At 41.4% G+C, this 13,264-nt stretch overlaps 1 protein-coding gene across 3 annotated transcripts in view; it reads right to left on the reverse strand.

Annotated features, from left to right (window-relative positions):
- The window catches only part of SYNPR (synaptoporin), a 303,118-nt gene that overhangs the window by 45,555 nt on the left and 244,299 nt on the right, over window positions 1-13,264 (reverse strand). For all 3 annotated transcript variants that reach the window (XM_044934017.2, XM_006069718.4, XM_006069719.4), the window contains one exon: window positions 11,374-11,572. In XM_044934017.2, coding sequence (XP_044789952.2) covers window positions 11,374-11,572 — 199 coding nt within the window. The remainder of the gene's footprint in view (window positions 1-11,373; window positions 11,573-13,264) is intronic.

Genomic DNA, 13,264 nt, shown 5'->3' on the forward strand with positions numbered 1-13,264 from the left:
ATATTTAAGTGAAATACACTTAGACGTGAAGCATTATTAACATACATATTAATTATTAATATGATGAGAGAAGAGAAAGAGAAGAAAGGAGAGAAGAAAAGAGGAAAAAAGGAAGGGGAAATGGGAGGAGAGAAAAGAGGAGAGGAGACAGGGGTTTCTCCACAATTTCTGAGTATCTCGGAGACTGTAATTATGACTTTCATGTCTGATGATGGCCAAGAAAGCTGAAGTTGATGGTGGGAACCTGTGCTGGATACTCTGAGCATCCAGCTCTGTGCTTGCTTCCTGTTCTCTCAGTGATGCCCTCAGCCTGTATTTGACAAAAAAGTGAAAGTCACTCAGTCATGTCTGACTGTGACCCCTTGGAATTCTCCAGGCCAGAATACTGAAGTGGGTAGCTTTTCCTTCCTCCAGGGGATCTTCCCAACCCAGGGACTGAACCCAGGTCTCCCGCATTGCAGGCGGATTCTTTACCAGCTGAGCCACAAGGGAATCCCACAAAGAAGACCCTTATTTTGTTTGGAGGTTTTAAAAAAATAAACCTTCCAATCATCCAGTAGAGTGGGGTTCCAGAAACAGAAGGGTTAACTGGATGGCTCAACCTAGCAGTTGCATCTTAGACATAGTCCTAATTCAAATGTGATCCTATGAGACTCGGGGGAGAAGAAACTGCCTGGGGTAGGGGGACTGGAGGAAAGAACTGTGAGGGCTGCAAGCCATGAAAGGAAGTTGTTTGTAATCCCCCTTTATGAGGCTAAGGTACCACTTAGTAGTGGGCAGGAGAAAAATTAAAATGAAGGCTAACAACAGTGCTGCAGTTAGATACCAGGGATCCATCACGCACTGGTGTGCCTCTCCCTTTGCAGAGAGCTTTGCAGGCATTAACTCTTTCCTTTCTTACAGCAGCCCTGTGACTTGTGTTATTATTAATGTCATCCTATAGATACAGTTCCAGGCTTTCAACTGATCAATGGTAGGTCATGCAGGGGAATTAAAATCCAGGATGCTGCAGTTTAGTCACTACCCTCAAGATCGCTGGCTTAAGAATTTGAGTCCTTGTTCTGCCATGAACTTGCCTGACCACAGGCAAGGTCCCTAATCTCCCAGAGACTCATTTTCTCATGCCTGGTGCTACATAAAGAGGAGTTAAATGGAATCTGAAGAATGAGGCTGATTGTAATCATGCCACTTCTCTCTCAGGATTCTTTGAGGGCTGGATGGAAAATATGAAAACATTAGAAATGCATCAGGCATAAAACAAAAGTGAGTCACGGTTTGCATGCCAGCAAACATTTCTAGTCCCATAAACCACCTCCGGTCAACCTGGTCTCCTTCATGGGAAAAGGAGACCTTGAACAACACAGCTTCTTCCCTTTTCACAGTCTTCAGGTGAATATTGATTCTCCTTAACATTAAACCGAATCTCTCGTGACAAGGATTCACCAAAATGTGGGGTGGTGTTTATTAGGTGCTCATTCCGAGAGCACTTTGTCAGCCCTGTAAGGTTAAGTTGTTTTTTTAACCGCTTTTATATTAATATTAAAAACAAAAACAAAGAAACCCTAAAGCCTCACATTGTCACTATTTGATGTGAGATCTGAAAATGGTTCAGAACATCCTGTCTCAGAAATATAGGCAGGAGATTGGCTTTAAACCTGTACTGTAGGAAACATGACAAAATGATATAACCAGAGGTGACAATTCAATTCCACAATCATGCACCATTCAGGTGGCCACTTCTGCTTTCTGAGAATGGTATTTATTCATCTGTACAAGAAGGCAAAGGCACTGACAGTAGTGACATAGAGTAGCTGGCTGGTTCTTTTGGTCTGATTTTCTTGCTATTGTGTCATTAACAATTATGTTTCTTCTAAAGATATTCCTATTCTCATTTTCACTTCAAGGTGGGCAATCTTGTCAAGCATATTCAGTAGAAAAAGATACCTTAAAAAATAGCCATTGATAACTTGGCTCCAGTCTGCCTGAAACTGTTTACAACTGTTTGCAAATGTAAAGGAATCAGTCCTGATAAGTCTCTGACTTATAACAGCCATTGATCTTGGCATTTTAATGCTTGTTTCCTATTATTGACAGCCTCCATGTACAACAGAGATAAACAGCAGAACACTCTCGTGATCCTTGCATCATGGCAGTCATTCTATAACTCCACATGGATTCTGAAGGCAAATTGTAAAAATCCTCTATGACAGTCAAATGAGCAGAAAATTCTAGGGGGTCTAGGATTTGGTGTCTCTACAGCCAGAGCAAGCAAATAACAGGAGCTGTCCAGGTGTATAGATCAATTTGTCTTACCCACCTATGCCCCTCTAGATTGGTAGCACACTGGCTGTTAGGATTTTGGACCTCTTGCATGGTAGTTGTGAATTTGGACCCTAGATCTGGGGAGACCTGGGTTCAAACTACCCTCTGACTATTAGTGATGTGACCTGGGAGAGTTAATTAGGTAACTTCTCCAAGCCTCCCTCTCCTCATCTATAAAAATGGATAACAATACAAACCAGTTGCTTTGAGTATTAAATCAACTTTAAACAGTATATCAATCAATACCAGTGGATAGTATTGTTACTATAAACTCCATCACCATCCCCATCACTTTCCACCAATCTTATCTATGCATGTTGTGTCCTGTCATGTCCTAGAGGATTATAGAGAATCCCAAACTACAGAATAAAGGGCGAAAAAATGTGTTTCGTAGAAAACAAAGCAACAGCAACAACAACAAAAAATAGCACCAAGATCAGAGAGGAACAAGTATTGATCAGGAACTCTCTTTCTGAATAAATAGGGTTGGCTTTTTAAGAAGTACAATTACTGTTAGCTCAGTATTTGAAGGTTTTCTTAGGTATGAACCACCCTGTTGAGATTCTGCTCACACTGTGGATTGACCTTAATCAGCTGACTCACCGTTAAGGGTGAGGCCCTGTCGTGGAGGGATTAGAAATGGAAAGGCTTGCCATTTGCAGCTGCAAATGTTCATGCTGACTGTCTACATTCATTTCATCTCTGTGACTCTTAGGATTTGGGCTAACTTTTAAATTAACTTTCATCTGCTAAGTAATGAGCATATTGGTTTTTTAATATCACCGAAGTTTCACCTAGGAGCCTTTTCCTTTTTATTACTAGAATTATCTCTCCACTCCTCCCCTTCTTCTACAATCTAATAAAACAAAGCCTACTCAATGTAGTACACAATTCAGGATTTCATTATATCCTGCTTGATGGGAAAGACTATTTACACAGAGATAAAATAGCATGGCTTCACCAAGATCACTTCGTATGAGGAGAATGTAGTTTTATATAGCAAAACAGATCTTTTCCCACTTTATGGGCAAACCAGCTGAGTCAGTTTCTTCTCTCTGGAAGTCAAGAGTATTTCCTTAGACTTTAGAATTCTTTGAGAGTGTCTACATGTATCCAGGAATGGGTGCACGCATGTTAGTTTTACGGTGCAAACATATACACACACACACCTCGACCTCTTTGGTGTATCTACCTGCACATCAGGGAGGAATAAGCCCAAGATGGGTGATACTGTCAGAGATATTTTTAAATCATTAAGACCAGTAGCTCCAATTTGGGTACAGGGAGACATTTGTCCAGGGGCTCAAGTTCTGCTGATTTACCCTTCTTTTTCCACAGTAACATACCGAAGTGCTATAGATCTTTCCCCCAGTCCTTTAAAGTTAATCATGATGTTTTACAAATAGGGGTTTCTCTCAGTGACCCTTCAAAATATATTTATTTTAAGGCTTTGGTCTCTATAATATACAGATTCTTGGTGTTTAGTTGCTAAGTTGTGTCTGACTTTTTTGTGACCCCATGTACTGTAGCCTACTAGGTTCCTCTATCCATGGAATTTTCCAGGCAAGAATATTGGAGTTGGTTGCCTTTTTCTACTCCAGGGGATCTTCCCGACCCAAGGATTGAACCTGTGTCTCCTGCATTGGCAGGTGAATTCTTTAACACTGTACCACCTGGGAAGCGCTAATATATAGATGCTGCTGCTGCCAAGTCGCTTCAGTCGTGTCCGACTCTGTGCGACCCCATGGACTGCAGCCTACCAGGCTTCTCTGTCCATGGGATTCTCCAGGCAAGAACACTGGAGTGGGCTGCCATTTCCTTCTCCAAATATATAGATGAGACATCTGTAAAATTAATTTCACTCACATACTCCTTAAAAGAATTTGTAAAAACTCCTATTTGTATGAAGTTGACATATAATTTTCTTTTTATTAAAAGTCTAAACAGTTGCAAGAATGCAATTTCTGGCATAAATAATGATATTTAAAAAAATATCCTCTATTGTATCCATTTTTAGATAAATTGTTAATTGATACTCTTTATTACCCATTTAAATTTTAATAAACAAATACCTCTTTAACAGTTGGAAATTTTATATTTCTTTTTGTTCTCTTTGAACTTGTATTTGCATTATACTTCCTACACTGATTCACAGCCTCATATAACATTTATTTATTTTTTTATCTTGGAAAAGATTTTATCAATCATCCTGTTATATTTCTTTGCAACAAAAATACATATCTAAATTTAAATTATTTTTTGATTACCCATAACCCTAATGCTTTAAGTATCAAAATTTCTTTTGAGTTGGGCAATCACTAAAAATATTATTAATGCACATAATAATCCAAAACAACATAAACATATTATAAATGTTAATAATTATTAAATTTTAAAAGTAAAATTTTTACTAGAATTATATGGGGTTATTTTTTCTTCTACTAGTTTATGAATTTTTTTAAGATTATGCATTTTTGAGGGACATATTATTTACCTCTAATATAGGACATGATTCAGCATAAATTTTTTTTTTTTAATTTTTGTTGGTATAGATGTGTTGAGAAGGCTTGCTGGCATAAATGAGTAGATGAGAATGAATGGGGTTTTATTATAATGATGCCATTAGTTTCTCTGAATTTATTCTGAGTAATATGTTCCAGATCACATAGTGATCTGTCATCAAAAACTATTTTTTAATGATCTATCAGCTCATCGGTAGATTAAGACTTTCTATTTTATTGAAGGAAAAAATTGGAAACCTTCTTACATGCAAAAGGATACATAACCTAGGCATTTGAATCAGTCACTTTTGTCAATACCAACACCGATACTTCAAATTGTCCTTTTTTTTTTTCAGTGCCTCCAATGTTTTGCAACCTAACAATGTACCATGTAGAAATATTTGGGATGTAAAAGAAGGGTGTAAAATTTGGGATGTAAAAGGTCCAAGGTCAGGAGTGGTGGCCGTGAGGAGATACCCCACATCCAAGGTTAGGAGCAGCGGCTGTGCTTTGCTGGACCGGCCATGTGGAGAAACCCCACATCCAAGGGCAAAGGAGAAGCCCCAGCAAGACAGTAGGAGGGGCAAATTCACATTTAGAATCAAACCCCATTCCCACCAGAGATGCTCAAAGGGCTCAAACAAACCTTGGACGCACCAGGACCCAGAGACCCCACAGAGACTGAGCCAGAACTGTGTTTGAGGGTCTCCTGTGGAGGTGCAGGGTGGCAGTGACCTGCCGCAGGGGCAGGGGCTCTGGGTGCAGCAGTCTTGGGTATGGCACAACCCCTTTTGGAGGAGGTCGCCATTAACCCCACCATAGAGCTGCCAGAACTTACACAGGACTGGGAAATAGTCTCTTGGAGGGCACAACAGCACCTTGTGCACCAGGACCCAGGAGAAAGAAGCAGTGACCCCACAGGAGACTGACCCAGACTTGGCCAGGAATGTCCAGGAGTCTCCAGTGGAGGTGTGGGTCGGTGGCAGCCTGCTGCAGGGTTGGGGGCACTGAGTGTAGCAGTGCATGCATGGGATCTTTTGAGGGAGTCACCATTATCTTCACTACCTCGCCATAGTTTGGCCCCAGGAAAATAGTAGGGAGGGAACACAGCTTCACCCATCAACAGAAAATTGGATTAAAGATTTACTGAGTATGGCTCCACCCATCAGAACAAGAGCCAGTTTCCCCCTCAGTCAGTCTCTCCCATCAGGAAGCTTCCATAAACCTCTTATCCTTCTCCATCAGAGGGCAGGCTGAAAACCACAAGCACAGAAACCTACCAATCTATCACATAGACCACAGCCTTGTCTAAGTCAATGAAACCATGAGCTATCCCATGGAGGGCCACCCAAGACAGACGGGTCATGGTGGAGAGTTCTGACAAAATGTGGTCCACTGGAGAAGGGAATGGCAAACCACTTCAGTATTCTTGCCTTGAGAACCCCACGAACAGTATGAAACAGCAAAAAGGGCACAGAAAGATGAATTCTCCAGGTCGGTAGGTGCCCAATATGCTACTGGAGATCAGTGGAGAAATAACTTTAGAAAGAATGAAGAGACAGAGCCAAAGCAAAAACAACACCCAGTTGTGGATGGGACTGGTGATGGAAGTAAGGTCCGATGCTGTAAAGAGCAATTTTGCATAGGAACTGTTGGGGGCCAGAGTGAGGCCCTCGGCCCGTGGCAAAGGTCATGAGGAAGGAGGCTTGACATATGCAAAGGCGGGATCGAGCCTCAGGAGTCCCCCTGGAAATCCTCGAGCATCTACCCCCATAACCAGAGCCTGCCTACTTTACTACTTTGTGCTCCCACCTACACCTCTGACTTTACAGGGGGCTGTCCCCCACCACCTCTTTTGGAGAAGGAGTTAACCTAGAGCTCCAGTTAATAAAAACTCCTGGGTGTGACAAGAGTGTTTTAACCTACAAACTCCTCTGAAGGTTCTCTAGCCTGCCTGACAGGCTTGTCCGGCCACATGTGATTGCTCACAGCCTCCCAACCGTGAGAGGCACGAGATGCTTTAAACCTTCTAAAAACAGGTTCCTTAGAAAAGTTAGAAAACCATTAGTATAAGTATAGTGGACTGATTAGAAATTGTATTGGTGAAGAGTTTTTCATTTGTTGAGCCAATGTTTGTTGCTAAGTCTCCATATCCCCTGCCCTTACACACATTAATGAATATATAGAAGAAATAAGTATTAACCTTTGATATTAATCACGTTAGACCTTAGGCTAAGTAAATTCTTTCCTTAACTAAAACCCACTACACCCTCACCCTATAGGAATGTAACTTTATTTGGGTAGCATCTGTTTTAAGAATAATCACCCCTGGAGAAATAAGTGTCCTGGTTGACTGACCGCTATCACAAGGAGAGGGTCATAAATTGTCAGCAGGCCCCCTGGCCAGAAGATGATGTAACACCCCTAAGACCTCTGTATACATTTGTATGAAGCACCTGACTTTGATAAAAGTCAGGACTGCTGACCCCGCATGACTTTTGCATAACATCTCAGTGTATAAAAGTAGACCATGGAAAATAAAGAATTGGGATCAGTTTCTCGAAATACTGGTCTCCCTATGTTGCTCTCTCTCTCACTCTGGCTGAGTCTCCATCTGGAGCGCAGAACCCGCCATGCTTACTAATTATGCCTGGGCTTCTAAGATCCGACCGGGGGCGGGGGGGCTCAGTGTCTCCTCTCCTTCGGGAGAACGGAAGGATGCCTGCGGCCTACGTAAGTGGTGCAAGCTTCTTGTCTTGAAGTTTTATTGGTCTCCCGCGTAAACCAAGCTACTCAGCCTCTTTTCTCCACTGAATTTTCCTACTGAGCTATCCTCATTCTATTACTCTTTACATTTTTAATTAATATCTAATTGAAGCTATTGTATCCTGATCCTCGCCGACACCGTCCCCGCTTTGAATACCCTGGATCAGCCGGGGCTGGACCCCGGCAAGGAACCTGGAACGTTAGGGCCATGAATCAAGGCAAATTGGAAGTGGTCAAACAGGAGACGGCAGGAGTAAACATAGACATTTTAGGAATCAGAGAACTAAAATGGACTGGAATGGGTGAATTTAACTCATATGACCATTATATCTATTACCGTGGGCAAGAATCCCTTAGAAGAAATGGAGTATCCAACATAGTCAAAAAAAGAGTCTGAAAAGCAGTACTTGGATGCAGTCTCAAAAATGACAGAATGATCTCTGTTCATTTCCAATGCAAAGCATTCAGTATTACGGTAATCCAATTCTATGCCCTGACCAGTAATGCTGAAGAAACTGAAGTTGAACAGTTCTGTGAAGACCTACAAGATCTTCTAGTACTAACACCCAAAAAGATGTCCTCTTCATTATAGGGGACTGGAACACAAAAGTAGAAAGTCAAGAAACACCTCGAGTAACAGGCAAATTTGGCCTTGGAGTACAGAATGAAGCAGGGCAAAGGCTAATAGAGTTCTGCCAAGGGAACACACTGGTCATAGCAAATGCCCTCTTCCAACAACACAAGAGAAGACTCTACACATGGACATTACCAGATGGTCAACACCAAAATCAGATTGATTATATTCTTTGAAGCCAAAGATGGAGAAGCTCTATATGAACTATGAACTATGCCTGATGAACTATGGATGGAGGTTCGTGACATTGTATAGGAGACAGGGAGCAAGACCATCCCCAAGAAAAAGAATTGCAAAAAAGCAAAATGGCTGTCTGAGGAGGCCTTACAAATAGCTGTGAAAGGAAGAGAAGCAAAAAGAAAAGGAGAAAAGCAAAGATATACCCATTTGAATGAAGAGTTCCAAAGAATATCAAGGAGAGATAAGAAAGCCTTCCTCAGCAATCAGTGCAAAGAAATAGAGGAAAATAATAGAATGGGAAAGACTAGAGATCTCTTCAAGAAAATTAGAGATACCAAGGGAACATTTCATGCAAAGATGGGCTCAATAAAGGACAGAAAACCTATGGACCTAACAGAAGCAGAAGATATTAAGAAGAGGTGGCAAGAATACACAGAAGAACTGTACAAAAAATATCTTCATGACCCAGATAATCATGATGGTGTGATCCCTCACCTAGAGCCAAACATCCTGGAATGTGAAGTCAAGTGGGCCTTTAGGAAGCATCACTACGAACAAAGCTAGTGGCAGTGATGGAATTTCAGCTGAGCTATTTCAAATCCTAAAAGATGATGCTGTGAAAGTGTTGCACTCAATATGCCAGCAAATTTGGAAAACTCAGCAGTGGCCACAGGACTGGAAAAGGTCAGTTTTCATTCCAATCCCAAAGAAAGGCAATGCCAAAGAATGCTCAAACTACCGCACAATTACACTCACCTCACACGCTAGTAAAGTATTGCTCAAAATTCTCCAAGCCAAGCTTCAACAATCCATGAACCATGAACTTCAGATGTTCAAGTTTTAGAAAAGGCAGAGGAACCAGAAATCAAATTGCTAACATCTGCTGGATCATCGAAAAAGCAAGAGAATTCCAGAAAAACATTTATTTCTGTTTTATTGACTATGCCAAACCTTTGACTGTGTGGATCACAATAAACTGTGGAAAATTCTGAAAGAGATGGGAATATCAGACCACCTGACCTGCCTCTTGAGAAATCTGTATGCAGGTCAGGAAGCAAGTTAGAACTGGACATGGAACAACAGACTGGTTCCAAATAGGAAAAGGAGTACGTTAAGGCTGTATATTATCACCCTGCTTATTTAACTTATATGCAGAGCACATCATGAGAAACGCTGGGCTGGATGAAGCACACGCTGGAATCAAGATTGCTGGAAGAAATATCAGTAACCTCAGATATGCAGATGACACCACCCTTATGGCGGAAAGTGAAGAAGAACTAAAGAGTCTCTTGATGAAAGTGAAAGAGGAAAGTGAAAAAGTTGGCTTAAAGCTCAACATTCAGAAAACGAAGATCATGGCATCTGGTCCCATCATTTCATGGAAAATAGATGGGGAAACAGTGGGAACAGTGTCAGACTTTATTTTTTTGGGCTCCAAAATCACGTGACTGCTGCCATGAAATTAAAAGACGCTTTTCCTTGGAAGGAAAGTCATGACCAATCTAGATAGCATATTAAAAAGCAGTGATATTACTTTGCCAACAAAGGTCCATCTAGTCAAGGTGATGGTTTTTCCAGTAGTCATGTATGGATGTGAGAGTTGGACTATAAAGAAAGCTGAGTGCTGAAGAATTGATGCTTTTGAACTGTGGTGTTGGAGAAGACTCTTGAGAGTCCCTTGGACTGCAAGGAGTTTCAACCAGTCCATCCTAAAGGAAATCAGTTCTGAATATTCATTGAAAGGACTGATGCTGAAGTCGAAACCCCAATACTTTGGCCACCTGATGCGAAGAGCTGACTCATTTGAAAAGACCGTGATGCTGGGAAAGATTGAAGGTGGGAGGAAAAGGGGATGACAGAGGATGAGATGGTTGGATGGCATCACTGACTCAATGGGCCTGAGTTTGAGTAAACTCTGAGAGTTGGTGATGGACAGGGAGGCCTAGAGTGCTGCAGTCCATGGGATCATAAAGAGTTGGACACTACTGAGTGACTGAACTGAACTGAAAAAAAGGATATTTTCTTTTATAAAAGGGGAGTAGGTGATTAAGAAAGATATTTTCAGAACCAGGGCATTCTCAGTAAGATAAATTTTAGGCAAATGTACATGTGAAGCCTGAGAAATACATTTCTTTAAAGTTATCTACACCATGTACCCCTCCAGGAGTTGCTGCATCCCCCTAGGTGTCTATAGTCTCTCACCCGCTAGCTTGGCTTCACCCAGATGAGTCCTTGAACTACTGTGTAAGGAAACAGGAAGTAGCGGTGGTTGGTGGTATATGCATGCTAAGTCGGTTCAGTCATGTTGAACTCTTTGCGAGCCCACGGACTGTAGTCTGCCAGGCTCCTCTGTCTATGGGATTCTTCAGGCAAGAATACTGGACTGCATTACCATGCTCTCCCCCAGGCGATCTTTCTGACCCAGGAATCAAACCAGGGTGTTTCCTGCATGGCAGGCAGATTCTTTACCATCTGAGTCACCAGGGTTGGTGGTGGAAAGAGATAAGATGAGAGAGAGAGAGAGATTGAAATTCAGAGACAGAGAGCTACATCTTCAAACTAAACCACTCTATGACCAGTCTATCATATCCTAGAGGAAGAACACATTTCAAGTAAGTACAAGTCACACTGTCTAAACAACCAGTGAGAAAAAAATGGTCGATTAACTCCATAATACTGGGATTACCAATAAATCTGCAGCAAGCCTCACTACTATTTCCATGACCTCATGAGATTTCCAACCATCTATTTCAGAAGAGTTTCTAGCAAGTCTAATGATACTTCTCCAGTACAGGGGCACAAAAGAATGACAGGCATCATTTTTTCATTTTAGATCTAAGGGATCTGGATGAAAAAGAATATGATTGCTTTTCAAACACCTGCCCTGAGGACTCGGGTAAGCCCTTTAAGCATTGGAAGAAAGAAATTAGAAACGACAGAAAAAATTATTTCATAAAGCAAACCACTTACGATGAGTGGACCCCGGTTGTTCTCTCGATACTTGTTCTGGAAGAAAATGTAAACGACAGTGGCGGCCAAGGAGTAGAGGAAGGCGAAGACGGCGACGGTGACAAAGAACTCTGCCGAGGACGAGGAGTCACCAATCAGGGACACCTTCTGTCGCTCCTTCCCCTCGCAGGTGGGCACCTCAAAGGTCACCTGGTGTAACCTACAGTATCAGAGAAACCAGAGAGGGGAATCATTAACACGCCAAGGAGAGAAAGCGAGAATGCCAGTAAGTGAGATCTGAGGACTTTCCTGGTGGTCCAGTGGTTAAGACTTCACCTTCCAGTGCAGGGGGTTGATCCCTGGTTGGGGAGTTAAGATCCCACATGCTTTGGGGCCAAAAAAACTAAAACATAAAACAGAAGTGATATTTTAACAAATTCAATAAAGGCTTTAAAAATGGTTCATATCAAGAAACCTTAAAGTGAGATTTGATTTGGGACCTTACATGGCATGCCTCTGTGACACGAGAACTTACAGAGGTTGCAGTTGGGACTGTGGCAGTGATACTACAGTTAAACATCATCCCACCGGGCTTCACAGTAGCTTGTTACATGAAAGACAAGAAGGGAAGGGGAAAGCGAACCTGAAATCGACGACGGATTAGAATATGACATCTTCTCCCTGAAATTCTCCAGTGCTTTCTCACCATCCTTGGACTCATACCCTAACTCCTAAACATGACCCAGCAGGTCCTGCTTTAGGGTCTTTTCACTGGCTCTTCTCTTTTCCTCACTCTTCCCTGACATTGCCCATGGCTGGTTCCTTTGCAGCACTCAAGTGACAACTCAAAATGTCATCTCCTGGGGGAGTCTTTTCCTGACAATCTAAAATAGCTCCTTTCCCTTAGACATTTCTATGACATCAACCTGTTCAATGTCATTCATAGCACTCAATACCAGCTACATTGCCTTGGTGATGTATTTTCTTGTTTGTTTTTGTTTTTTCTGTCTCCCTTGGATTTGGGATCTTGATTTTCTTCTCTGTAAATCATGAATCCCTGACACTAATTAGATACTCAGTAAACAGGACTTGGATAAGTAAACGAACATTCTTGATTCTGTAAGATGATTGATAGACTCTAGTTTGACTGAACTTTGAGAATTTCTATTTTAGAGAATAAGATATATCAGGATAGCATTCAGGGTCATAGTGACTTGTTCAGTCGCTAAGTCATGTCTGACGTCTTGCAACTCCATGGACTGCAGCATGCCAGGCTTCCCAATCCTTCACTATCTCCCAGAGTTTGCTCTAACCCATGTGCACTGAGTTGGTGATGCCATTCAACCATCTCATCCTCTGTTGCTCTCTTCTCCTCCCCTTTCTCTATTACTTAGTAGAGAAAAATAAGATTTTGGAGGGTAGTAGTATAGGAGCCAAAATTAGGTTTCTTCAGAAATGCCTAAATCATTTCTTAAGTATTGGAAAGAACTTGGAAATAGAAATGAACAAGCGTTAGCAATATCAGTAAAGGACCATCTGGAAAAATTACCTATAAAAGTAACATGATAATAAAACCATTGATGAACCTGATAAATTCCCAACTTAAGCTTAAGGAGTATTCTCTTACTAAGCAAAAGCTAATTCCTTTAAACAGATTTATTGTGTACATTCTCCTGGATAATACGAAATAATAAAAGAATAATACCAATACAACTAACATACCCAAGAATTTATGTGTCAGACACTACGTTTTATATGTATTATTTCATTTGATGCTCATAAAAAGCCTTATGAGGTAGGCACTTAATTGTCCATTCCCCCTTTATACAAGAACATACAGGCTTTAAAAAGATTAAATGATTTGTGCTAAACCACAAGGCTAGTAAATAGGGCCAGAAAATTTTAAACTGTT

The sequence above is a fragment of the Bubalus bubalis genome, chromosome 21 (genome assembly GCF_019923935.1).
Source record: "Bubalus bubalis isolate 160015118507 breed Murrah chromosome 21, NDDB_SH_1, whole genome shotgun sequence".
Classification (NCBI taxonomy): Eukaryota; Metazoa; Chordata; class Mammalia; order Artiodactyla; family Bovidae; genus Bubalus; species Bubalus bubalis.